The sequence below is a fragment of the Lupinus angustifolius genome, chromosome LG19 (assembly GCF_001865875.1).
Source record: "Lupinus angustifolius cultivar Tanjil chromosome LG19, LupAngTanjil_v1.0, whole genome shotgun sequence".
NCBI lineage: Eukaryota > Viridiplantae > Streptophyta > Magnoliopsida > Fabales > Fabaceae > Lupinus > Lupinus angustifolius.
This window is the reverse complement of record NC_032027.1, coordinates 16,634,549-16,662,168: the sequence shown is the minus strand read 5'-3', so window position 1 is coordinate 16,662,168 and position 27,620 is coordinate 16,634,549. Positions and strand designations below refer to the sequence as shown.

Below are 27,620 nucleotides of genomic sequence, written 5' to 3'. Positions count from 1 at the left end.
ATAAGAAAATTGATTCTCCTAAAAGTAAAAGGATATAGTAACAACCTGATTTTGATTAATAATGCAGGGGATGAGATTTAGTAATAACCTGATTTTGACTCTTCTACCCATATGCGAATTTAATTAAATAAACCAGTTTGGTTCTAAGTTATAACATCGAACAATTGCATTATTTTATTATGTTGTTTTTTTCTCCCTTTTTTCACTGCACAGTAGTTAGCATGGAACCTAGGATTCCCCATTATTGGTGTACTTAGCTACACCATGCGTCATAGGTACCTAATCTTTAGCATGTTTGCATTGCATTTCGTCCACTAACATGAACAATGAATGAATTCAAAGTCACTAGTATAACATAAGTATATAATCTTCACTTAGATAAGTCATTTTGCACACTGAAATTTCCATATGGCATATAATAAACTGTCCAATGTGAAAGATAAAAATATAAAAAAAGTGAAAGATAATTTCTATATATGGCATAAAACAAAGCTTTCATGCCTGGAAAAAAAACTACTATGGCTAAAACAATTTTTTCTATATCTACTTTTTTTACATAACTAACAGTATTCTATCATCTTATAGGTAAAGAAATAATTCTTTTTTGGGTGCATGTTTGTCCCTTCAAATAAGTATTACTTACATCTTACATAAATCGAAGCTTTAATTTTTTGATCAATCTAAAATTCTAATAGTACCTTACAGAGTACGTGGTTATCGTTCCCTTCACCTTGCATACACTTGTTCTTGCTTTCAACATTTCTACTTACATCATGCGTGTGAAAATGTGTAACTTAGGTTAGCTCATAGTGCTGAGTCACTACCTGTGTCTATCAATTTTCAAATAAATGGGTATGGTAGACCCTATATGAAATCATAGTGCTGAGTCACTGCTTTGTCTTACAATTTTCAAATCAATGAGTAGACCCCATATGAAAACTAATATATTCTATTCATATAATGTTGGCTACTGAAACTAGAAATTATAAGAAAATATCTGCAGCCATTAGGGAGAGAAAAACTGAATCAGGTTTTTGAAACTCGAACAGTTAATCAGAATCTCATATTGCTTATTCAACAAATACATAATGGTTAATCTCTGTGAACTTAACAGTTTCAAACTTTCTAACATGAACAAAAATAAAATTGCACTTCAGTAATCATGTCAATAAAGTTGCTTAAGTTATTCTATGTCACATCATGCTTGTGGAATTGGTTAATCGTTTGAGATTATATAACTAATCCATTATTCTGCCTATGACAAATGGAAAGAAGTTTAGCTCTGACTTTGATATCATGTTAAAGTTTCATCTCAAAATCAATTTGCAATAAAAGGAGTAGCCCAACCAATATTTAAACTATTCCTGAGAAAATAAGATAGGCGATGTGAGACTTCATTTCCAACCATTTTCATAGAATTTTTTAATGGATATAATTAAACATTTGTATAAGATTATATCCACCCATTGAGGGTATAGAAATATATGATAACACTCAATCAAAAGTGGAAGTTGTTTCAGGCATTCTAACAAATAATCAAACTACCAAATTTGGTTGCTATAATAGCCAAACAAATACTCTCATGGTTAACCTTCCTGAATTGGACAATGCATTATAATATAACATTTCGTACAAAAATACAAATTTCTATTTGGATTATGCAAGGTCAAGAAGATTCGTGTTGCTCTCTAGTCATGTTAGGCTTTTAAAATTGGTTATTAATCCATCTTAAGACTATAGTTAACTAAAATGTTTGTCTATCATTTTCAATGAAAATTAATTAATGGGTATGTAACCCTAAATGAGAAAGAATATAGCCAATGTATTAATTGATAAAGCTACAACTGATTGAGTAGATATTACTAGAAAAGTATTTCCAATACATTGGATAAGGTGAGGAAACTACCATGAAAGTGGCTCTATTTGGGTCCTTCTCACATGCTACATGAATAATGAACTTTGAATTTTGCATGAACTGGATACATCAAAATCAAGTACTATCTTAACAAGTAACAACAACTACGTGCGTCTGTATATATATATATATATATATATAACAATATTATATATGACTTGATTTTTTATATTTTCAGCAAGTAAAAAGTAGTATAGTTTAAGTTTATGATATTTTATTATGATGTATAAAGTTCATTAACATGACAAACCATTCATTGCAATTCTAAGAATACCAGTGAAAAAGGGAGACAAAAAATATAATAAATTTGAGAATAAAAAATGGATTAAAAAATTCAAATAAGATGACCATGTTGTTATTGTGACTGAGCATCTTAGAAAAGGACATTATTTAAAGTTTCTCCTAGTATTTGAAAATGGTTAAATATATAAATTACCTCCCAACAACTGCCACTCGACTATACACACATGTAAGGTGAACGATTAAGTAGTACTTAATTCAAATCTTATAACATATATTGTACCCAAAAAAATATACTATAAGACCTATAATATTATTTCATAAATTATAGATTATAGATGAGTATATAAAAATGTGTAAATATAAATTCTTTGCAAATGATAAAAATAAATTAATCTTTTTAACTTGCCTGGTGAATTTGTTGCTTCTAGAATCTAAGACATGAACTATGGTGTTAGCATTAGAGCCTTCATTGTCACTTGGGTTGGGTAGCTTAGAGCATTGGTTTAGTGGACCTTTTATTTGGTGATGATGATGTGTAGTTTTAGTTAGTAGTTATGAAATTATGGAGTCAATTGCAAGCTTCCAATAATTGATTGGTTGTTACAAATTTTATGTTTTAAAAACATTTGCATGGAAGAGTGATATTTCTTTCAATAAGCTCAAATTATCTCAGTTTTCTATAATGTAAGATTAATTAAAGCGAATTGAGTTTTTTTTACTTCTTTAATCCATGTTGCACATTTGATTACAGCATGAATCATTAGATAAGTCCAAAGTCACAAAGATAGTCACTGTCTTGGTTAAAAAGTGATATTTGAATATTTCGTCCAGTAAATTGATGATGATAAAGCACTTTAATTTATTCCTTTTATATATTTCTTGATTTTTTTTGTTGTAATGGGATACTATTTTGAGCAGAACCTGCCTGAATATGTTAATGCGTTTTGGTCAGGTCATGATCGGACCTGAATATAGTTGAGTTTTATTAAGTCTAGAGTCAAGTTTGAGTTAAAATTTTAGATCAGTTCAATATTTATCATCATGTGAGAGATAAACATAACCTGACTCATCACATTATCACTCATTCATCATGTTTGCATATATATATATATATATATATATATATATATTCAATTGTTTATAGAGTAATTATATCTTTGTGGTCAAAAATATTATTGAAATTAAATATTCATAATATTTAAAAAAAGACTTTATTTAAAATAAAGATTAATCAGGTTTAGAGTCTGGATCGGTTCAAATATTTGAGATCAAATTAGCTTTGTATATAAGATCAATTCAAATTCAAAAAAATGATCTCTCCAACATTTAAGATCGGTTAAAACCTTACTCAACCCAAGTCAATCAATGCTCATACTATTTCCACACACACGTAGAATAGATTTGTTTATATCAAAAGCCAAAATACTAGTTAAGATAGTTTGTTTTGTAACTATTCATTCTCATCATAATCTCTCACCTTTATTTTGTCTGTTTCACAACAGAAACACTGCAGTGGTCCAACTCTTCTTGCTTCTTCTTCTTCTTCTTCTTCCCTCTCTCTTTCTCAGACAGACACAGAGGTATCTTTAATTGAGGGAGTGCTCTTTTACTTGGATTTGCAGCTGGAATTGTTCACTCAAGTTTATGTTCTTCATTAGGTAACATATTTTTATCTTTCACTTTCTCAGCATAGTTCTTTTTCTTTACCTTAAAGGATAACATAAATTCTTTTTCAATGCTGTATTTTCTTATGATGTTTATTTCTTTCGTTTTTGATATTGGTAGTGGTAGCAGTCAAAATTTGACAATTAAGTTCTGATTGTAGAAAGTTTCAAAACTGCCAAACCTCCACGTTTTCCCATGCTTACCTCCAAGTTGTGTTTTAATGCTTAGTATCTGATTTTAATTTCATGTATGAGAGCACAATATTTTAGGTTTGTAGTCTCTACACTGCATCATAAGTGCAATTTTGGCTGCACATCAGCCGCATTTCCCCCACAATTGAAGTGGACACAATTTTCTCACGGGAAAAGTGCATAAAGCCCCCACAAATTTTATGCACTTCATCGGTTGGTGAAATTGAACCCTGTATAAATATATTGTTCAAATTATTCATAGATAATAAGGAAATTGTTATAATTAGATTTATATTAGATACAAATTGATTGAAATTTTCTCAACCATGCATAAAACATTGTACTTTTTTAAGATAGTTTAATTTTTAATTTTATAATACGTATACCATTGCTCAATAATCTATTTTTATAGATAATTTTTTATATGAAAATAACATGTACATATTATACATAGATTCGTTTGACAACACTTTATTGCCAAAGAAAAAATACCTAAGCAATTTTAATGAAGATATATGTTCCCCGCAGAGAAAGTACACAGTATTGGCTTCTAATTAAAGAGGAAGAGTTTTGAGGGAGCATAGCTGAGACCGTAGAAAAATATATGAGCATTGTTATTATTGTAAATTTGATTGCAACAATTTTATTGTTATTTATATGTAATTTAACAATATATTTATATAGAGATTAATTTCACCAACTGATAAAGTTTAAGGGTTAATTAGAAAGAAAAAATAGTTTATAATGTTTACTTGCAAAAAACACCTAGTTCATAAGAGTTTTACACACTTTTCCATTTTATCACATATGCCTTCTTATAAAAAAACTCATTGAACTATTCTCATTCACTATATTTTATCTCCAATATAACTATGTACTCTTCATCTTTGCTTATCCACTAAGATGATGATTATGGTCCATAGAAACATAATAAGTGATTATCTTCGCTACTAGTACATATGCACCCCCCTACCAAATAACAAATATGTTAGGGGGTGATACATTTAAAATGCTTATATAGTTATATTAATTATAAGAAACTAATATCATTTGAGATTAGTGGCTACCTCCAATAAGTGTCGTTCGCAGAAATTGAATCATCGACCTTTGGTATCTAATGAGGTCATATATTACTATACCAACATCTTGGTAGTGATTAGTAAGTCAATTTTTTAAAATGAATGCAGAGTAAGAATATTTTTATTCTGTAAAGAACAACCTTAGGAATAACTACTAATCCTTCTATTATAGCCTTGTACTATTTTTTATATTTCCTGTTCCCTTAAAATTTGGGGCGAAAAATTTAGGTAGAATTTCATTGTACATTTTTTCCATTTTCTTGCTTGGTTTTTTCATTATCTTTTTTAAAGGGACATCAAATTGAACCTTTAGCTTAAAATTCTTGTCATTGTACTCATTTTTACAGTCATTAAAACACTGAGGCTTGATACATGCTGAAAATGAGAGGAGTTTGGGACAAACAAGATGATAATTAAGAATAATAAAACTTGTTCTCAAAAGCTCAGAATGTGTATCACTACAATTCAAGATGCAACCTTGAAATTTAGATTTTAGCAATGGGATCAAATTTCATACTTTTGAATTGTGATTCTGGTTCCCTTATAGCTTCATCTTTGACAATGTTGAAATTGAGTAATAAGAATTTATTTTGAAGATTAGTTTTCCAATTATTTTTGTCCTTTTCTTGAACCAAGAATAACATCAGTTTTTCTAATAGGTAAGGTTATTATCTTTGAAGGAAGCCCTTCAATCTAGACCATGACAACCAATATTTCCCTTACTCCTGGAATTCATGAAGAAAAGGTTCTCTTTGAGGTAACTTTGTGAAATTAGTATTCATTGTTATGGTTTAGGTTCATGAAAATTATTTCAATTGATATTCTTAACATTCAAGTTTCAACTTTGTGGGGTGTTTAGATTGGGAATTCTGAAAAGCAGTTGTGGGCATTGATCCATTCTAAAGGCCTATTACACTCTGATGCTCAAGACTTGTACCGCAAGGTTCGGTCTCGTTACGAGAGGATAATATTGAATGGTCACACACATGCAGAACTTCAGGATGTTGAATATTCCTTGTGGAAGCTCCACTATAAGCATATTGATGAATTTCGCAAATTAATAAAGAAAACCTCCGGTAATGTGGAGAGCAGAAAAGCAGGAATGACGCAAGATGGTATTGTACAGAGAAAGAACGACAATCATTTAGAGTCATTTAAGTCATTTCTGTCACAAGCTATTGAATTTTACCAAAATCTGATTGTAAATCTCCGAGAACATCACGGAGTCTCAATAGAGGCTTTATTTTATAAAAAGGGTTGGATCTCTAGTTCTGTTGAAGCAGATGTCATGCTGAAATGCCAATATTTATGTCATAGGTGCTTAATTTGTATAGGGGATCTTGCTAGGTATAAACAACAATGTGAAAACCCTGATGCACAAAATCATAGTTGGTCAGTTGCTGCTACTCACTACTTAGAAGCAACAAGGATTTGGCCAGATAGTGGGAACCCACAAAATCAGGTAAATTTTCTCTTAAACATTTCATGTTAAGAGAAACTCCTGTCCTTTATTTCGTTCCGATGTTGATAACCTTGTTCATTTGCAGTTGGCTGTATTAGCAACATATATCAGTGATGAAATTCTTGCTTTGTACCATTGTGTAAGAAGTTTAGCAGTTAAAGAACCTTTTCCTGATGCCTGGAAAAATCTTATTTTGTTGTTTGAAAAGGTAATATGATATTGATTATTTTACATCTATTCTATCCATATGATTAATGTTTCTAAGCTCATTCGATAGTTTTACATCCATCTTCTTACACGTGACTTGTGATCTTGCAGAATAAGTCATCTCAGCTGCAATATGTTTCTGGAGAAGTCTGCTTTGATTTCTTAAAACCTTCTGCAAGAACCCGTGAAGACACCGAAGCACAAATAAAACATGTTAACTCAAATTGCAATAAGCTTGAAGGCAAAAGTAATCATTTTACAGATACAAAGTTATGGCCTCTGCTAGTCAGAACAATAAGTTTCTTCTTTATAACATCAAGGTATATTTGGATTCAGTTTTTTTTGTTTCATAATCTACTTGACCTTTTGTGGTCAACTTGAGTCATGCATATTGGGGTATCCTACAAAGAAAGTTAATCTTTGACGGCAGTCTAAAACATATAGTAGTCTTAGATTCTCGAGTCATGAGCTGGTTTAGAGGCTTATAGCAGAATCTGATTCCGGCCAATATTTTCGTATATACGAGTGGGAAGATGCACACATGAATAATTCTTGCAATAAATAATAATTCCTGGTTCCGAAGATATTAATAATGTGCTGACAATAAAGTAAATCATTGTTCAATATATTATCTGTCATTTTGTGTATGGAAAGTAACATTTCTGCACAGCACTAGGTTGCATTTCACTACTCTTGAAAATGACTTTTGTTTGTGGTATGATTGGAAGATTCTGTCCAGTTTTAGGTCATCTATATGTGTGCTAATGTCTACACATAATAATTATATTGAGGATGGAAAATGGATAACACATCATGCTAGTATTTGGTACAACATCAATGCAGACTAATGCTTACTTTTAATTTATATTCCACATGTTCTTATGTTATTCATTCCTTATCTATTGAAGCAGTTTAGAAGAATTCCCTATTGCACTGGCATCTACTATTGGGGAGTTGGATAAAATGATGGAGCTAGAAGATATAGAACTAAAGACCATGTTGGAGTCATATAGTCAAATGGATATGGTCAGAAAAGGTCCTTTCCGAGCTTTACAAGTAGTATCTATATTCATCTTTGCCCTGAAGAATCTTAATAATAAACTTGAAAACAATGAATCAAACGACAATAATGATAGGCAGTTGATGCAGCTGGCATTAGCTGCTGTGTTTAGCTTCATGGGACGTTTCGTTGAAAGATGCTTGAAGGCTAGTTCTTTGAATCGTTGCCCCTTATTGCCTTCTGTGCTTGTTTTTGTGGAGTGGTATTCAAGCATGCTTGACGCAATTGAAGTATGTGCAGATGATCAAAAGAGCAGAAGAGCTGTTTCTTACTTTTTTGATGTATTTGTGGAACTTTTAAATAAACTAAATGACAATGGAAAGGAAACCGAAAAGCTTCTTGATAATACCCCTCTATGGGAGGATTATGAGTTGAGGGGTTTTATACCTGTAGCATGTTCGCATTTCTCATTAGATTTCTGTGGGAATTGGGAGCATATTGATAATTTTGAAAGCGGAATTCAACTACGTACTGAGCGTATCAGAGAAGCAGCAAAGAAGTTCGCAAGCATATCGAATAATTTGACAAAGTGGGTTTCATGTGATGAATCAGGGAAAAACATTTATGCGCCCGAGTCCAATGACAATAGTACAAAAGGGGAAGAGCCTAATCAGAAAACTATCGAAGACTCAAGGGAACATGGCAAAGGGATGATAGATGAGAATCCAAGTAGCTCCAGTGCCAATGGAAGATATGATGTGGTGGAAGAAGAAGAAGTTATTCTCTTTAGGCCACTAACAAGGCATAATTCGGCACCATCACACGTCCCTTCTATCGCGAGTGATGACACGATGTCACCAAGAGACAAGGATGACCAAAGCTTACCTTCTGATGATTGTTTGCATTGTGCTACATCACTTCTTATGGCACAAAACCCATGTCAAGGTGATCCTAGGGAACTCCATGATGACAATTTGAATTTCAGCAGTGACAAACCGTTCAAACAACAAGAACATTCAACAAAGGAATCAAATAAATACACATTTTCTGAAGCTCCAATCTCCGTTGGCCCTCCTTCTCTCAATGCTTGGGTCCTTGGCAGAGGAAGTTTCAGCTACAACAAAGATAATGAGACAAATGGTGATAGTAAGCACAAGTTGGAGCCTATTGACGAAATAGCTTCTTCATCCTTGGAAGGTCTTTCCATCAATAAAACTGAGTTTTCAGACATTACTTCAGTGGATGCAGGATCTTCAAACTTCCATTCTCGTGCTACACATTCTATTCCAATACCTTCTGCTCCATTATTGCCTGACAATGCTACTTGGTTTAGTGATGTACAATCTAGTTTGCCTGCTCCATTATTACCACACAACACATCACCGGTAAGTGCATATTCCGATTGGAGTTCAACTTATGCACCACATGGACACGATCCTAGATTCCGAGCCTTTTCCAATGGTTTTCCACCACCTGGAATAATGACTTCTTCGGAATGGCTGCGTTGGTATAGAGAGAATTACAAACCTGAGTTGAGCAACAATTATATGCAGCCTACTAGTACTCATTTGAATGCTACTGCAAATCATGAAAACTTGCTATACCATGGCAACTACAGGTTTAATCAAATTGATAGATGGGGCAACCCTTTGTCTTCTGATCAATACAACACATATATTGAACCACCAAACCCCGAACCATTACAGCCAAACCACTTCAACAATTTTCAAAGGACTAGTCCTTATTGGTATGGTGTAGTGACAGACCTGAAAAATGAGTCACAGTCTCTGCTAGAGTACTTGAAGGAGGAGGAATGTCGACTCCGGCGAGATCCTAACCTTAGAGGGCCTACTTTCATGGGAAACTAGAAATCATCAGCTCAACCTTTTGTTCCATGGACCATTCTATACTTGTACACTTTGTTGAGTACTTTGTTCTGTAGGATTCTTGGCGAAAACAGTATATATGAGCACAGTATAATGTATATACTATATAAATGTTCATTCCCTAAATGAAAAATTCCAAAGAATGTAGATGAAATATTCTTCATTCAACCCTTTTATTTTGTTTTGTTGATAGAGCCAATTTAATCAATGTTTTTTTGTCTGGAAGTTAACAGTTATGCATAATTAGATGATTATTGCTTATTAATATTTGGGCTGTGGATGATATTTTGTATATTCTTATAATTGTTATTAGGATGATTAGACATACTAGACAAGATTAGATTAGAAATGAATGCATTAGGGAGAAAGTTGAAGTAGCTCATATTGTAGAAAAGATGCTAGAATTGCGTCTGAGGTGGTTTGGACATATGTGGAAGAGACTAGTAGAAGCCCCGTAAGGAGAGTAAAATCTCCATATGGAGTTGACATTAATAATATCATTATGTTCTGATGTGCCATTTATGTTGCAAGCCTTGTTTGAAGTTTTAGACCTTGCATTTTTTCCTTCAGATTTCTTGCACAAACTGGCCTAATTTCTATTGAACATCAAATGCGCGAGACTGGTCTATTGCAAAATGATAATTTAGAGAAAACCAGAAAGAACAAATAACTAGTGAGAAAAATATATATATAATAACAGTGTAAGAGATTTTTACACCTATCAGTGTATCATCTACCGTTCATACTTGTTAATCATTGACTTTTAAACATAAGTGTGAATGATATATTGTTTATGTATAAATCTTTACACCAACAATGCATATATTTTAGACTAAACTATTTCCTTATAGACAACATTACAAAAGAAAACACTAGATACTTTGAGATTAAAATGTTTACAAGAATGATTTCTGATGAATTACTTCATAATGAATGAACATCAGCAACCAAATCTTATAGGATTTTTCATCAGGAATTTACTGGCTCAAGATATAACCTATGTTAATGACTCTTGGCTTTCTTCTCCTTATGCTTCTCTTTCTTTGGATCTGTGAAACAAAAACATGAGCAGCATGGGAACTGCAACAAAAACTTCATTTCTTTTTAATTTGCTGTTATGGCCTAATTGAAGGATACTATACAACATATATAACAGCTTTAGCCTAGTGTGTTATACTTAATTGATCTTTTTAGTCTCTTTTTTTTATGCTAATCTTTTGTCTCACAAATAAGAAGATGCTTAACTTCTTCAGCTTTTCAATGCATTACTTGATGCCTTATGCACCTTCAAGTGGTTTAAGTTTTCTTTTCTTTCTTTTTAAAATGATTCGCATTTGTTATTCAACAAAACTAAGGGTAGCTTTTAAATGGTTTTCCACATGGAATTATCTCAGTTTTCTATAATGTAAGATTAATTAAAGTGAATTGAGTTTTTTTTACTTCTTTAATCCATGTTGCACATTTGATTACAGCATGAATCATTAGATAAGTCCAAAGTCACAAAGATAGTCACTGTCTTGGTTAAAAAGTGATATTTGAATATTTCGCCAGTAAATGGATCATGATAAAACACATTAATTTATTCCTTTTATATATTTCTTGATTTTTTGTTGTTGTAATGGGATACTATTTTGAGCATAACCTGACTGAATCTGTTCATGCGTTTTGGTCGTGATGGGACCTGAATATAGTTGAGTTTTATTAAGTTTAGAGTCAAGTTTGAGTTAAAAATTTAGATTCGGTCAATATTTAGCATTATGCAAGAGACAAACATGACCTAACCCATCACATTATCACTCATTCATCACGTTTGCATATATATATATATATATATATATATATATATATTCACTTGTGTATAGAGTAATTATATCATTTTGGTCAAAAATATCATTTATTCTCTAACTTTTTATCATATATACATGATTAATTATATATATCAGTTCACATTCATAATATTTAAAAGACTTTATCTAAAATAAAGATCAATCAGGTTTAGGGTCTATTCAGTTCAAATGTTGACATAATCAATATTTGAGATCAAATTAGCTTTGTGTATAAGATCAAATTCAAATTCAAAAAATGACCTCTCCAATATTAAGGATCGGGTAAAACCAGTGTTATTAAAACCGTACCGGTTATCAAACCGGTTAGGGTATTGGTATAGTGGTACAGTGGTTCAACCGGTGGTTCAGTAATTAAACCGCATGCCGGTTATACCAAATAGACATACTTATATTTATTATTAATTGTACTATAAACCTTACACTTTAAAAAATTCAGTGAAAGAGTAAATAAAATTTCTATATTTTTTTGATCCTATTAAAAAATCCCAGGCAAAAGCAAAACTAATGTCCTGAAGAACGTGGCAAATGTTCTAATACACGTGGCAAACCTATGCACAAGTGGCAACACATTGTAGTGCCACCTTTTTGTTTCTAATAACATGCAGTTTTTTTGGACATCAACATAGCATTCAACCTTTAATAAGTGATCGACATCCTCAAATTACTAAAGAGAAAAACAAAGTAACCTAAAGTACTTGAAGAAAAATTAGATATGGCAACCATGTTCATAACAAGAAACGCTATCTTCCGTTTCTCAAAGTCATTTTCATTTGCTTACACACCTTCACTTTCCCTCAGGTTTTCCCAAAAACCCTTCAGGGTTGTATTCTCTTCTGTTTCCAACCACTCAAACGTAAGTTCATCATGTTAATTACTTTTCTTTAATATTTTTGATGAGGGGAATATCTATGCACTTTCGGTGTAAAGATTTTACACAGTTGCTATATCATCTATCATTTGGATCACTTTTTTAATTTGTCAAATGATCATTAAAAATGAATCATGGATGATGCATTGACAATATGTAAAACTCAGTGCATTATTCTTTTTCTCATTTTTCATACTTATATTCCATGATAATAGTGGCATAGCCTTGTGATTTCATTTCCTATTACATTATTATGCATTAAATGATAGGGAATGTGGTTTTGTGAAGTGATTTCCTTATGATATACTACTTTAAATTTCCTATTACATTATCCATGATCACTTAATTTGGTTTCATTTCGAATTTTAAAAATCATTAATTAAAAATTTCATTTTTGTGATTAATAAAAGATCGTCGCACTCAAAAATCGAATCACTGTTCTTTTGGTCATCATTTGGATATAATAGAACCTTATATCACTAGATACATAAGAGTTTTATCCCTTTTTTTTAATTTTCAAGTCTTAATCGATGGTCAATTAATTTGGTTTCGTTCCCAGTCATCCAACCAATGCTTTCCTTTACCTTCTATTTTTCATCTTTTTTTATATTATAACTGGTTTTGATTCTGATGAATAGGCATATAGATAAACAGAATGAGATCCTGAAGGAAACACATCAATCATTGCTCCATGAATTGCAAAAACTTCAGGTTCTGTATTTCTCTGCAATTCCCTAATTTTCAATTTTGTTTTTAGGGCTTGTAGATTTACATCACTTGCCCTGTTTATTTTAAAAGAAAATCGATATGCTATTGGTTTTATTGCATTTTATAGCAACTTTTACAACATGCAATGTGATGCTTGTAATCGATAAAAGTACTTCCAATTGGGAATGTGATTCTAATTTCTAGTTATATTCATTAACCTGTGATTTCTTGCTCATTTGATTTCAATATCTTGAACAATAGTCCTCGTACCGAACTACTCAAACTGAACTGCTGATTTGTATTGTGCCTGACATGCTTATATTTAGCCAAGCATATGACTCTTTTTGTCTTTGCACTTTGTTGCCTACTCTTCTCGGAAAATCGATCATCCTATCGATCTAGTTATATTTTATTTTAAATGTGAGTCTCTTGCAGCAGGTAAACAACCCTCTTCACTTGCGAGGGTAGGAATGCACATGTTCACCCTCCCCATACCCCACTAGGCTGTCCTTTTTTGTCGGTCTCTTGCGACGAACACTCTTTCCTATTGATTTATGAGACTTTGTGTGGTTGACCTTCTGCATGATATGTTTATAACAGACTTTTAGATGGTTTGTTGAAAAGCCACCTTAGATTATGACACAACTCATGATATTTATTCTATCTTACTTGCAATGACATGTTTATATGATGAAAAGAGGTAAAAAAAATATAAATATATAATTAAAAAATGACCAAGTTGATATTTCCCCCCTTCTGATGATGATGACTGTCATAGTGTCATGTTACTACACAAATTCATTAATATTAAGCATCAAGATTCTCAAGACATAATTAACTTCAGATGAACTTTTATTTGATCAGCAATTCAACATTATATTGAATAATTGAATACAAATTCACTTGGTCATCTGCAATGACTTGAATTCCCTGAATTTTGTATTTCTGATTTGTAGGTGGAAGAAGAAATGCTTATGCGCAAGATGTATGAAATCATGGTAGCTACTGGTCATACTAAAAAGGTATGTCGATATGCTCATCTCATTTGCAACCTCACTAAAACATACTCATGGGTGTGTTTTTATATTTTGGTTTTTGGTTAAACACATTCTTAGATGTGTTCATAAATTGCACTAAAAATATGCTTTTGAATTGATTTATTCGTGACCCATAAATGAATTATCATGAATCATCATATTGTTAATAGTATCGAGATTATGTGCTAATCTGGAATTGCTCCCCATGTGAGGAGGGAAATCTGTTTATCCGAATTTCGAATATGTCAAATACATGTAAATTATGGACAATTAGATGGACATGAAATGAGTGTCAAACCAGTGGATAAGAGATGTTGTAATTGATAGGTAGATGACCTCTTCCGTATTTTTATTTGTGGAATTTCATGTATTGAAGCAATATGTCACAGACCAACTTTTGATGCTTAAATTCCGTGTTAAAATTTTCTGCAAGCTTTATAGCTGAACTCCAATTCAGATTATAGTTTGATATAATGCAAAAAAATGTTGAATACTCATTTTAAGTAGTTCTGATGTTGAGGAAGATAAAACCTGAACCGTTGCCATTCCAAATGTTGCTTCTCCCCCAAGTTTGGAGATATATATTTAACTGCAACTGGGTGTGTATATTTAGGTTGCACTGATGTTTCACTTTTGTGCAGAATGATGACAGTGGAGCTGAACACTCCAATTCCCAAACTCAGTGAAGCCTCTAAGAGGAAACAGTTTTAGAAGGAATGAATGAAATAGAGCTTTTTTGTCTTTTAACACGGGAAATGGATTTTAAATTGTATATAATATTTATCTACGTACTATTAGTTGTAAAAAATTTATATATAATCAATGTATTGGGAATAAATTGTTCTTTGATAAGCGTGATGGTTCGCAATTGGACTTGCTTTCGGTTCATGAGACATCTCAGGAGCCTTTGCCTGAGGCGAATGAGGATATTAACTCGGCGCATTCCCTGAGTGTTGAGGCTGCGTATATTAACCAAAATTTCTCGCAGCAGGTTTTGGTTAGGGATGGAAATAAGGTGAATTTTGATGAGCCTAACCCCTTTGCTAGTGAGGGTGAAGAGGTTGCTTCTGTGGCTTATAGGTATAGGAGGTGGAAGTTGGATAATGAGATGTATCTTGTTGCTAGGTGTGAGGTGCAGAGTGTGCTTGATGTGAATAAGCAAAGGTCTTGCCTTACTTTGAATGCTTTGAATGAGTTTGATCCTAAGTATTCGGGTGTGGATTGGAGGCAGAAGTTAGAGACTCAGAGGGGTGCTGTTTTAGCTACTGAGCTGAAGAACAATGCGAATAAGTTGGCTAAATGGACCGCTCAGGCTCTGTTGGCCAGTGCTGATTTCATGAAGTTGGGATATGTGTCTCGGATTCATCCACGTGACCATTTTAATCATGTGGTTTTGGCTGTGGCTGGATATAAGCCGAAGGACTTCGCGGCACAGATTAATTTGAACCCAAATAACATGTGGGGAATTGTGAAGTCAATTGTGGGCTTGTGCATGAAACTGGAAGAGGGGAAATATGTTCTTGTGAAGGATCCATCTAAGCCACAGGTTAGGATTTATCAGATTCCAGCAGATGCATTTGAGAATGACTATGTGGAGGAGCCACTTCCGGAAGAGGAACAAGCTCAACCTCCAGCAGAGGGTGCTGATGGTGAAGAGGCAGCTACTATCTCAAATGATGTGACTGATAAGCAGATAGATAACCAAGCTTGAGAGGTAATTGTACTAACTCGGGTTATTCACTTTTTAATTTTATTAATTTTCTACAATCTACATATTTGGATGCCTTTCAAGTAATTGAAATGTTTTGTATAATGCTCTGTGACTTGTTATTGGTTGTTAATTTAGTATGTTGCATTACATTTTTAGGACCATAGACATACATTAATTCTCATTTATGCTTGTTCAGTGTTGAGGTCTTATCACATTTAGGATCATAGGCATACATTAGCTCCCTCTCTTGTGCTTTGTTGTAGAAAATGTACTCTAATTTTCCTATTAAACCATTGTTGATACGAGGGAGGACATGATCCTAATATTTGAATTGGAGTTCCTCGTCTCCACTATAGTGGATATGGGATTTGCACTCAAAGTGATCTGTCCACTGTATGTCTATAGTGCCACTTGATTTGGAGGTCTTGGAAAGAACTTATTGTGCCTTCCTCTCAATCAATTTTCAGTGTCTTCTGCACAGTTATTGACTACATCTTTGTTTTTCTGTTTCGATCTTCTCTGGTTGTAGCTACAGCCTGCCTACAAAGTTATTGTAGTTGGTGTTTTTTACTGCCTTTGGACCATGACCATTGACATCTTTTTATGACTTTCACCAATCAGAGTTCTTGATTCTTTTATTGTCAATATTTGAACAGACAAGCAAAATATTTTATTAACATGTTGTGGATAACATATCACCTGGATAAAATTACTGAATCTTAAATTTGCATGCGTAAGGAGTTCCAAAATAGTGCTCCTTTGCTTTTTTATTCATTTTAACAAAAAAATACTTTGCTCTTCTCTTCGTAACCCCAACAAAAAAGGTACCCATTCTCAAGAGTCAATCAGGTATATGCTTCAAATCCTAAATTGTAGGTATAAGAGGACAACAATCCATACAGTTATTTTACTTCTCAAATTATTTATTGTTGTAGTTGTTATGGTTTTGCTGTTTGGTGAGGGTGAACTTAAAGTGATCAGTCTTGTGTTGCTATGCTATATGTTGCAAGTGTTGATGAATGCTGGAGAAATCTGTAGTTTAGAATAAATAGCATTTGAATGGTGAATATCAGGAGGGATAAAATGTATCGTTTTTTATTTTCTTTTGGTTTCACCTGTTTTTTGGTTATGTATTTATTAATGTTGTAGTATGTATATGTTTGAGCTCTGTTTTTTGATATTTCTGATGTTTATGATTTATCGACCTGAACATATTTAAGTGGAATCGGTACCTTCATATTGATGTTTTCCAAATTGATCATATTGTTGGGAGTGAGATTAGTTCGAGGGGATATCCTTGATATTACTAAAAAAAAAACATTGAACAGTTGAACATGTTTCATTACTTAAACGAGTTAGACGATTTCCTTCCTTCTTTTAACCAAAAAAATAAGATCCAAACTCCTCTAAATATATAAAATATTTCAAACTAAATAAATTAGAGATAACTTTGCAATTTCAACTTGGTTAACCATAGAAATGAGTATAACATGGGGTTATTAGGATGGATTTGAGTTTCCCGTTTTTTCTTTTTATTTATTCCCTTTTTGGTGGACCTTTAGCTTAGATAATAAATATTGGTGTTATGAATATTGAGCAAAAGAAAAATATAGTAATGATTATAACGTTAATATTTTAAATTATGACAATGTTATGAATTGAAACATGACATTATTTGTCTTATTTTATAGGATGTTATTTAAGCACATGAACAAAAACAAAATGATGTATAGATCAAAGAACAATAATTTTCACAACGGAAATAAAAGATAATATAATTGTTTATCATAGAGATGTTTTCAAAGTGAGCATATAAAAGATATTTTTACAGAAAGTAAAGAATGGTGATTATGTATTATTATAATGATTATATTTTGACAATGTATTACTATAGTGAGCAGATCTTTTTTACTTATGTACCTTGTTTTTTCATTGGTAAAAAATGTAAAGTTAATATATATTTTTAATTAGTATTTTATTTTTCTGACTAATAAGAAATAATGAGTATATATAGTGGTATGAAGTTCAGCTCTCAACTATCGATAGTATAAATTGAAGCAACATAATAGTATTCTTGATGGTGTCAAAGGTTAAAAATTGAAGTGAAGTCACAAATTAGTGTTAGGAATTGAGAGTACAAAAGGAATGAGATATTTAACAAATGTGTTATATTAAAAATAAACTTGATATCACTTCTTAACTAAAAAATAAAACATTAAATCTACGAGTTTAGTCGAATTGGGCATAGTAAATGTGTTAAAAAAATTAGACATTTATATCAAACAATATATATATATATTTAAAATAGATTAATTATTTTGATTTTTGCTTACAGCAAGCATGGATTATAATTTTATCTACATAAATTGTATTTATCTTTTTAGGTCAGTCTAGTTTGGCCAACCATTATGTGAGCAAACTCTCCAAATAAGTTGTCACATGTCTAGATATATATGAGTTGATTTTCGAGTATGGAGTCCTCCCAGCCACTGCATTAGACCTTCATTGGCTTAAGAAAAATAAAAATCTAAAAATAATAAAATAGAAATTATTGTAGAAATAAATAAATTTTAAGTATGAAGTTCACCCACCCTTTAATAAGTTCAAGTCAAATCTATGGAGTTGAAAAGCAAATAAAAAAAACTACAGATTTTTGTAAGAATCCTATTTTCCCCCTTCACATCAAGAGCATTAAATGCTATATGAAAAAACACTCTTACATGTGGAGGAAAGTCATAAAAATGAGGTGACATGATTTCAGCCAGTGTAATTTTTCTTCTTATTTTTTTATAATTTCAATAAATAATTATTCACATGAATATAAAACAAATTAAGAAAAGAATCCACGCATGGTCTTTGATGGTTACAGATGGACACAACTTTATATTATACATGATAGTATAACCATTCAGATACAGCATGATGTATATTCTTCATAATGAGATTCTCTCAATCTTTGTTTAACACTAACGAAGAGAAACAAAAGTCTTTAGTAAATTGAAAATGTTGTTCATACAAATCATTTACCAACAAAAAAGTTGACAGTCGTCAACATCATTGAATGAGAAAGACCCACAAACATTATTGCAATTTTGGCAACAAAAAATATTCATGACAGGAATCCAATGGTTTTGATAAAATAGGACGGATGAGAATCTGTTGTCTCCAACCCCATTTCCAACCAATCACAATATAACAAAATTTAATAAAATTATGAATATTTAATTTTTTTAATTGACATGACATAATATGATTGGTTTGGGACAGACTTTGGTACATACCTTGAAACAGGAGATCCTTGTCTAAATAGCACATTACATTATGATTAATGACTTCTCTACCATGGACCTGAAGCATCTTATCCATTAAGATGTGATTCTTTTAAAGAAGTTGCCTACCATTAATTACAATAATTAGATTGAGTTCATGCAAAATTTTATATTTTTTAATCTCATTTCCAAATTTTTAATGATTAAAAAACTCATTTATGTTTTTTCTGTAATATTGAAATGGAAACTAAGTGGAGAAAATTGACATTAAATTTTCATGTGACTAACTCCAAGTAATTTTCTGAAAAATTCACAAATGTTAATCATAGTTATAAATGTCATTAATTTCTTTAAAAAATAAACCAACACATCAATGTTAATATTAATATTAATGATATTTTTCTCTCCATTTTTTATTTATTTTTGTATCGTACTAAATAATTAGAAATTATCACATTTTCTTTTCATTTTCTCCTCTCAAATTTTATTTCATCAGTCTTTCTTTTCTTAACTTTTTTTTGTAGATAAAAGAAAATGTAAATATAAAAAAATATTGAACAAGGGTGTACCGAAATCTACCATTTACCATGATTAGAGAGGGGACATTAATAATATTCATGTGCTATATGGCCTCGAGATTTGAAATGCCATAGGAACACTTATCCCTCTTGTTAAAAATGGAAACCACTTACCATTGGTTTTATGTAAACTACGACATAATCATAATTCACATATGATTATGCCATACATGCGTAGCACTGTAATTAGAGAGCAATAACTTTGTGAAAATTTTGAAGTACAAGAACCAAGAATTTTATGATTATTTAATTAAATAGCAGCAAATATTCTACTATACAATATGTTACTTCGTGTGTGATAAGCTATGATTGATCATAAAAATATTTAATAATTATATTTTTAATTTAAATATATTTTTTCAATCAATTATCACTCACGACACATGAAGTAATATAATGTATGGACAACATATGTTAAAGTATGGATTTTTTTTATTATGGTAAGAAATGAGAAGCCACATTTTATTCCAAAGCCAGCTACTGACATTTGAATTTAAAGCTATGATAATCGTGTAATGAATGATGTTGCTAACGGATCCATTGATCTAGATCTCACAATTTTTGTAAGAAATAAATAGTACTTTTTTCTTAGAATTTGAAAATATGGGTAAAGGAATTGTCACACTCATGCTACATGTTTTGCCATTTATATCAATGCATGGTCGTAAATGATGATCATGCCTAGGAATAGGCACCAAAAAACGGAGGTCAAATGTATAAAATATACATAAAATTCTATATTGATGCTCGAAAAATATTAAACTCCATACAAGTACTATGGGATAAATATATTCAACTTGTTTTAAAACTCCTATCTATCAACAAATAAAATTTTCATTATTATTTTGATTTCACACATTATTTTATAATTTAAGAATAACATATAGTTTTTTCACAATAGGAAACATTATTTTTATTTTTATCTAGATCTCATAACATTCATACTTTTTCTCACAACATTTACCTCTTTACTCACTTTCCATTCACTCTCTATTGGGAACAACAAAAAATTGTTATTATTTAATCACAAAAAACCGAAAATAAGAATAACATGATAGAGAACAAAGTAAAAATATTCTTATTCTATTAAGAACAATCATTATGATTGCTCTTACAATTAACTACACATTTTAAGAAGTCAATAAATTATATTAAAGTTGAATACAATTTAACTAAAATAATCTTATTTGATGAAGATTTAAATCTGTATTAAAAATTAAAAAATGTGATGAAAAAATGAATAATAAATAATGATATAATTAAAATATAATTTGGTTTCAAAAACACCAAAAGATTTAATAACATGAAAGCCAATAAAGTAAATATTCTCTTCACATGAAACATAGTTTCACAACAGTCAACAAAGACAAGCATTGTTTGAATTAACTATTACCAAGAAGCTTCGACATATAATATATATATTGTGACATTGAAATAACAACAAAAACTCAGCAGCAACTAAACTAAGACAATTATTTTCAGCTGAATCTATTACTTTTACTTCTGATACAACAACAATAATTCATGCGTGCAACACATAACCCTCTCTTAAAAGTTCAAAACACTAGAAAATGAAAACAACAATACCCAAACAAAGGTAAAAAAAATACATAACATGGTGCATAAACAACAACTTAGAATAATAATAATAATATTCTAATAGCATTTGGGTTCAAATGCAAGAGGCTCAACATTGAAGAGAAGGAAAGGAAGCTTGTTAGAGACAAAAGGTTTCAGAGGCTTGAGTAGAGAACCTTGGATACCACCATGGAAATTAGAGGGTTTAAGGTTAGTGGGTGCACTAACCAAAAACACTTTACATTTGTGAAATGCATAGGTAGTAATAGTCTTAGGGGCTTCAATGTAAAAGTAACCATTCTTGTCAGTTTTCACTGTTTGGACCAATGGACGAAATCTTGTGTTGTTGCACTCCAACTTCACAATAGCTCCTGCAATAATTTCAAAAGCCACACCTAAGTTGTCCTTTTTTGCCAATATTGTGTAACTTTTCTCATTTATTGCATAGGTCCCACAACTATGTCCTAGTCTCCAGAAATTTCATAGGAATATGGGAAAATTTTGTCTTTTAACACGGGAAATGGATTTTAAATTGTATATAATATTTATCTACGTACTATTAGTTGTAAAAAATTTATATATAATCAATGTATTGTACTATTCATTTAAATTATTATTTTTTAAAGAGTCAATGATATAATGATAATGTATAAAATTCATATACTATTTTAATACATACATTTTTAGTCTTTTATTAATCCAATAACATATGCAGAAAAACAGTCAGTAATTTTTTGTTCAAAATCCATGTACTTATTGTATTAAATTGAAATAGTGTTTTTTCGATTAAAACGTGTTATCATAGGGTATATTTTTTATTTTATTTTTGATGTTTTAACTTTTTTATTATTATTCTAATTTTTTTTAATGTTTTAGAAATTTAAAGCATATCTATAATATACTGTGTGACTATATATTTATATTACTTATATTTTTCATCATCTATTTCTCCATTTTCGTTTTAATTTAGTATCCAATATGTATTAAATAAAATTATTTTATTCAATTTTTTAAAATATTTAATCATTCCTTAAAATAAAAGAAGCAAGTTTTATATTTGATGACAATAGTTCACATTTTTCAGTAAAATATTTGTAAATATACTTAAACTCTGCTTTCAACTTCTAAGTGAGATCTATTGTAAAACAGTTTATGCAAAGAACTACTACAAAATTAAGAAAATGCATATATCTGCATACAATGTAGTACAAAATCTTAGATTGTTAGGATAAAGGGCGAAAAAGATATGATATATGCACTTACAAAGTATATCATAAATACAGTATCACATTAACAGTTAATGCAGTTATGCATGTTTGTTAAAAAAAGGCATAAAAACTAATTCATAAATTTAGATAGTGGGTGCAACATAATTTCTGTTAAGTGCTGGAAATTAAAATGCACTTACATTGAACAAATATTAACATATGAGAAGTAAAGTTTCCATTTTTATTAGATTATGAACTTTTTTGAACAGGAAATGAAAGAAAGTTGAAAGCTTTAGAGAAGTTAGAGGCAAACCAAGAAGTGGGGTAGCTCCTAAGAGTGTGTCAACACCAACATATTTGCATGACTTGGTGTAAACAACACCTTGAACAGCAACAAAGCTTCTATGGAAGGGATGCAGAGGAGGGTGGGTAGAAGGAGAAGCACTAGGAGGGTAATGGTGGTGGGTTGGAGCCTTAGCAGGGGCATGTGTTGGAGGGTGATGGTGGGTTGGGGGCTTAGCAGGAACAGGTGCTGGAGCAGGAGGGTGATGGTGGTGGTGGTGATGGTGTTGTGGTGGAAGAGCTGGTGGGTGAAGAGGGGAATGAGTTGGAGGGTAAGTAGGGGATGGAGTTGGAGAGAGAGGGTGTAGGTGGTGGTGGTGGTGGTGAGGAGGAGGAGCATAAGTGGAAGGAAGAGGTGAGTGTGGAAGGGTGGTGGTGGTGGTGGTGGTGTCAAGCTCTTCGGCAAATACACCCAAAGAGAAACTCACTAGGAGTAGGAATAATGCTACTAGAGATTTGGCCATTGCTCTAAGAGAGTGTTGAGAAAGTGAACTTTTGGTTTATGGCTTTAGGAGGAGAGGGGTTACTTATAGGACCTCAACTTCAGATTTTTCTGCAACTTTTGATTAGAGTATAGGAAAGTTCTCTATTTTTATTTCCTAGTATTATTGATTATAAATATTTATAACAATGTTTCGTAATATTATTTTATTTTTGGTTATTGAGATTATGATCCTATATTTGTCATTTTACTTCATGCTTTAAAAGTTTGTAAAGGAAAGGTAAAAACTAAAACACATCTTTGAAAAATATATAAAACTACATTCATAATCAATATATAAGAAAAATTAAAAAAGGAAGGTCGCTTTACAATTGTCAATAATTGTAAAAATAAAATAAAAGTTGAGTGCATTTTCACAAACCATCTATACCTTTTTAATGATTTTTTTTCTTAGATTTGTGAATAATTATTAGTTCTCCCTAATTTAAGTACCTAATATTAGACTATGGATTTTGTTTAACCTTTTAGGATATTTTACTCATATCAATAATTTTTATGCATGATTTAATATCATTTAACTACAAATAAGTATGTGTTCCACAAGATATTCAGTTTTATGGCTTGGGCTAGAGTAAAAACGTAGTACTAGTATTTTGTATCATCCATCTCCCATCCCAATGAGCTTTTGGGCCGAATACAGAAACGGCTATGTGACCGTTAGAATCAGCCGAGATTGTTTCATAGTTTACAACAAAGCCGTACTTAATTCTTAATAGACTATTTTTTGGCTTGAGCTCTTCTCATGTACTTGAAGTCGTAATACTATGCATGTGCCCCTTTGATCATAGGATTGTAACCCAACACACTGTTACAAAAACGTACACAAGGATACACCTTTATCTTCAAATAGAACCCCTTAGCATTTACAATATATTTTAGAACTTATCCCAATAAAACCTCAAGCTCCAATGACACTCTTCCTTCCTATTTATCCAAGTTAGTACATTTTTTTGAATATGATTCAAGAATGGTGTAATGATGATTCTAAGGCAAAGACAATTGTCATATGTTTTGTCTCATTTGAGACTTTTATGCCAACTAATGCTACACACACATCTAATAATCTCTAAGTACACCTGCACAAGCATATTTATTATCAAAAAATGTGTAACTCCATGTGTCACTTGCTATCATTGATTGAGAAAATATTTAAATTAAAAGTTTAATAATTAAGTGTATTGTTAGCCAATCACATCAAGTGTCACATAAAGTTATACAATTTATGTGCTCTTTCCTATACGTGGCTATGATGTGTCACTATATTATTAGTGCGAAACAGGGTTGAGGACACTAAGTTAGGAAAGGATTGAGGACACTAAATTGAGATAAATGATTTTCATCTCCACCAAGGGTATCCCTTCACCCTTTTAGGGTAAGGAACTAATCCATTTCGGGGTGCATGATTGTCTCTTCCAACAAGTGTCGCTCATAAAAATCGAACATTTGATCATTTAATCATTATGGGATTTAACAAGGCCTTACACCCTAGACCAACACCTTTGTTCAACCTATATTTTTAGATGCATAAGAGTTTTATACTTTTCTTCTTAATTTTCAGATCTTAATCCATGATCAATTAATTTGGTTTCATTTCGAATTTTAAAAATCATTAATTAAAAATTTCATTTTTGTGATTAATAAAATATCGTCGCACCCATGAATCGAATCATTGTTTTTTTTGGTCATCATATGAATCTAATATAACCTTATATCACTATACACATCAGAGTTTTATCCTTTTTAAATTTTCAAGTCTTAATTGATGGTCAATTAATTTGGTTTCGTTTCCAATGATTATTTGTCTTAATCATTGTGAAGTTTATTTTTTAATAGAATAATTTTTAAATTTGATAAAGTTTCATTCGCCCTTATATTCCAGTAATGGATTCTATGGAGTTCTAATATTACAAACCCAAACCCAAACCCATACCCTAAAACAAAATAATAAGAAGATATCATAGAAAACCCCATTCCCTTCTTCCCACAAATCCATGGCCACTTTGCTTTTCAAACACCCTCTTTTTCTCTTAGGATGAATATGAATATATGATCCTTATAAGAGAGAGCCAATTCATTCATTTCAACTGCTTGATTTTTCAGAATTGATCGTCAATTATTATCATTATTAGTTTATCAGGATGGATCACAAGAATTTTGACCCAACTCACTCTGCAGAGCTATTTCAGTACATTTCATCCAACCAATGCTTTCCTTTACCTTCTATTTTTCATCTTTTTTTATATTATAACTGGTTTTGATTCTGATGAATAGGCATATAGATAAACAGAATGAGATCCTGAAGGAAACACGTCAATCATTGCTCCATGAATTGCAAAAACTTCAGGTTCTGTATTTCTCTGCAATTCCCTAATTTTCAATTTTGTTTTTAGGGCTTGTAGATTTACATCACTTGCCCTGTTTATTTTAAAAGAAAATCGATATGCTATTGGTTTTATTGCATTTTATAGCAACTTTTACAACATGCAATGTGATGCTTGTAATCGATAAAAGTACTTCCAATTGGGAATGTGATTCTAATTTTTAGTTATATTCATTAACATGTGATTTCTTGCTCATTTGATTTCAATATCTTGAACAATAGTCCTCGTACCGAACTACTCAAACTGAACTGCTGATTTGTATTGTGCCTGACATGCTTATATTTAGCCAAGCATATGACTCTTTTTGTCTTTGCACTTTGTTGCCTACTCTTCTCGGAAAATCGATCATCCTATCGATCTAGTTATATTTTATTTTAAATGTGAGTCTCTTGCAGCAGGTAAACAACCCTCTTCACTTGCGAGGGTAGGAATGCACATGTTCACCCTCCCCATACCCCACTAGGCTGTCCTTTTTTGTCGGTCTCTTGCAACGAACGCTCTTTCCTATTGATTTATGAGACTTTGTGTGGTTGACCTTCTGCATGATATGTTTATAACAGACTTTTAGATGGTTTGTTGAAAAGCCACCTTAGATTATGACACAACTCATGATATTTATTCTATCTTACTTGCAGTGACATGTTTATACGTTGAAAAGAGGTAAAAAAAATATATAAATATATAATTAAAAAATGAGTGTTTTGTAAATCGCCCTACCTATGACCAAGTTGATATTTCCCCCCTTCTAATGATGATGACTGTCATAGTGTCATGTTACTACACAAATTCATTAATATTAAGCGTCAAGATTCTCAAGACATAATTAACTTCAGATGAACTTTTATTTGATCAACAATTCAACATTATATTGAATAATTGAATACCAATTCACTTGGTCATCTGCAATGACTTGAATTCCCTGAATTTTGTATTTCTGATTTGTAGGTGGAAGAAGAAATGCTTATGCGCAAGATGTATGAAATCATGGTAGCTACTGGTCATACTAAAAAGGTATGTCGATATGCTCATCTCATTTGCAACCTCACTAAAACATACTCATGGGTGTGTTTTTATATTTTGGTTTTTGGTTAAACACATTCTTAGATGTGTTCATAAATTGCACTAAAAATATGCTTTTGAATTGATTTATTCGTGACCCATAAATGAATTATCATGAATCATCATATTGTTAATAGTATCGAGATTATGTGCTAATCTGGAATTGCTCCCCATGTGAGGAGGGAAATCTGTTTATCCGAATTTCGAATATGTCAAATACATGTAAATTATGGACAATTAGATGGACATGAAATGAGTGTCAAACCAGTGGATAAGAGATGTTGTAATTGATAGGTAGATGACCTCTTCCGTATTTTTATTTGTGGAATTTCATGTATTGAAGCAATATGTCACACACCAACTTTTGATGCTTAAATTCCGTGTTAAAATTTTCTGCAAGCTTTATAGCTGAACTCCAATTCAGATTATAGTTTGATATAATGCAAAAAAATGTTGAATACTCATTTTAAGTAGTTCTGATGTTGAGGAAGATAAAACCTGAACCGTTGCCATTCCAAATGTTGCTTCTCCCCCAAGTTTGGAGATATATATTTAACTGCAACTGGGTGTGTATATTTAGGTTGCTTTATTATCTACACTGATGTTTCACTTTTGTGCAGAATGATGACAGTGGAGCTGAACACTCTAATTCCCAAACTCAATGAAGCCTCTAAGAGGAAACAGTTTTAGAAGGAATGAATGAAATAGAGTTTTTTTGTTTGGAAATAACTTTTAGAAGCCTCTATTCTCTTTTTTTGTTTCGAAATAACTTTTAGAAGCCTCTATTCTCTCTTTTTGTTTCTAAATAACTTTTGACAGCAAACTCTCTGTCAATGAAAACATGTTTTTTTTAATGCAAGAACTATAGAATTTTCAATTGGAAC

General features: G+C 31.5%; 4 protein-coding genes and 1 long non-coding RNA gene across 8 annotated transcripts in view; 3 read left to right on the top strand and 2 right to left on the bottom strand.

Moving 5' to 3' along the window:
- The window catches only part of LOC109334141 (eukaryotic translation initiation factor 3 subunit D-like), a 26,842-nt gene extending 9,786 nt beyond the window's left edge, over positions 1 to 17,056 (top strand). The window contains exon 2 of the mRNA XM_019569720.1: positions 14,969 to 17,056. Within this exon, the coding sequence (XP_019425265.1) occupies positions 14,969 to 15,819 (851 nt within the window). The 3' untranslated portion in view covers positions 15,820 to 17,056. The remainder of the gene's footprint in view (positions 1 to 14,968) is intronic.
- LOC109334140 (protein SMG7L-like) lies at positions 3,563 to 9,819 on the top strand. 3 transcript variants are annotated; one of them, XM_019569712.1, is made up of 6 exons: positions 3,563 to 3,816; positions 5,774 to 5,850; positions 5,953 to 6,555; positions 6,641 to 6,763; positions 6,874 to 7,082; positions 7,671 to 9,819. In XM_019569712.1, exons 2-6 carry the CDS (start codon positions 5,794 to 5,796, stop codon positions 9,628 to 9,630), a joined length of 2,952 nt encoding a protein of 983 aa, XP_019425257.1. In that variant the 5' UTR covers positions 3,563 to 3,816; positions 5,774 to 5,793; the 3' UTR covers positions 9,631 to 9,819. The 3 variants fall into 3 exon arrangements, with proteins under 3 accessions (XP_019425257.1, XP_019425259.1, XP_019425260.1); XM_019569714.1 differs by having other exon boundaries at positions 5,753 to 5,850; XM_019569715.1 differs by having other exon boundaries at positions 3,564 to 3,816; positions 7,674 to 9,819.
- LOC109334148 lies at positions 12,182 to 14,869 on the bottom strand. Its single transcript, XR_002106071.1, has 3 exons — positions 14,859 to 14,869; positions 12,432 to 12,436; positions 12,182 to 12,341 (listed from the first exon to the last, which is right to left on the bottom strand). It is a non-coding gene; the product is annotated as an uncharacterized LOC109334148 (long non-coding RNA).
- On the top strand, positions 12,265 to 27,620 carry LOC109334147. The gene is made up of 6 exons (XM_019569732.1): positions 12,265 to 12,348; positions 25,434 to 25,481; positions 25,568 to 25,640; positions 26,623 to 26,688; positions 27,357 to 27,455; positions 27,541 to 27,620. The coding sequence occupies exons 2-5, from the start codon at positions 25,435 to 25,437 to the stop codon at positions 27,399 to 27,401; spliced, it is 231 nt and encodes a 76-aa protein (XP_019425277.1). The 5' UTR covers positions 12,265 to 12,348; position 25,434; the 3' UTR covers positions 27,402 to 27,455; positions 27,541 to 27,620.
- On the bottom strand, positions 21,127 to 23,332 carry LOC109334142 (non-classical arabinogalactan protein 31-like). Of its 2 annotated transcripts, XM_019569722.1 has the most exons (3): positions 23,103 to 23,330; positions 22,766 to 23,000; positions 21,127 to 21,615 (listed from the first exon to the last, which is right to left on the bottom strand). In XM_019569722.1, exons 1-3 carry the CDS (start codon positions 23,256 to 23,258, stop codon positions 21,323 to 21,325), a joined length of 684 nt encoding a protein of 227 aa, XP_019425267.1. In that variant the 5' UTR covers positions 23,259 to 23,330; the 3' UTR covers positions 21,127 to 21,322. The 2 variants fall into 2 exon arrangements, with proteins under 2 accessions (XP_019425267.1, XP_019425266.1); XM_019569721.1 differs by having other exon boundaries at positions 22,766 to 23,332.

Bases quoted from the DNA above. Each gene is read 5' to 3' on its own strand.
- LOC109334142 (XM_019569721.1), bottom strand. From the start codon at position 23,258: ATGGCCAAATCTCTAGTAGCATTATTCCTACTCCTAGTGAGTTTCTCT. The intron at 21,616-22,765 runs GTTTGCCTCTAA...AAATTATTGCAG, and splicing joins AGGAGCTACCCCACTTCTTG to GAGCTATTGTGAAGTTGGAG.
- LOC109334140 (XM_019569712.1), top strand. From the start codon at position 5,794: ATGACAACCAATATTTCCCTTACTCCTGGAATTCATGAAGAAAAGGTT. The intron at 6,556-6,640 runs GTAAATTTTCTC...GTTCATTTGCAG, and splicing joins GTGGGAACCCACAAAATCAG to TTGGCTGTATTAGCAACATA. The intron at 7,083-7,670 runs GTATATTTGGAT...TATCTATTGAAG, and splicing joins TTCTTCTTTATAACATCAAG to CAGTTTAGAAGAATTCCCTA.
- LOC109334147 (XM_019569732.1), top strand. From the start codon at position 25,435: ATGGATCACAAGAATTTTGACCCAACTCACTCTGCAGAGCTATTTCA. The intron at 25,482-25,567 runs GTACATTTCATC...TCTGATGAATAG, and splicing joins CACTCTGCAGAGCTATTTCA to GCATATAGATAAACAGAATG. The intron at 26,689-27,356 runs GTATGTCGATAT...ACTTTTGTGCAG, and splicing joins CTACTGGTCATACTAAAAAG to AATGATGACAGTGGAGCTGA.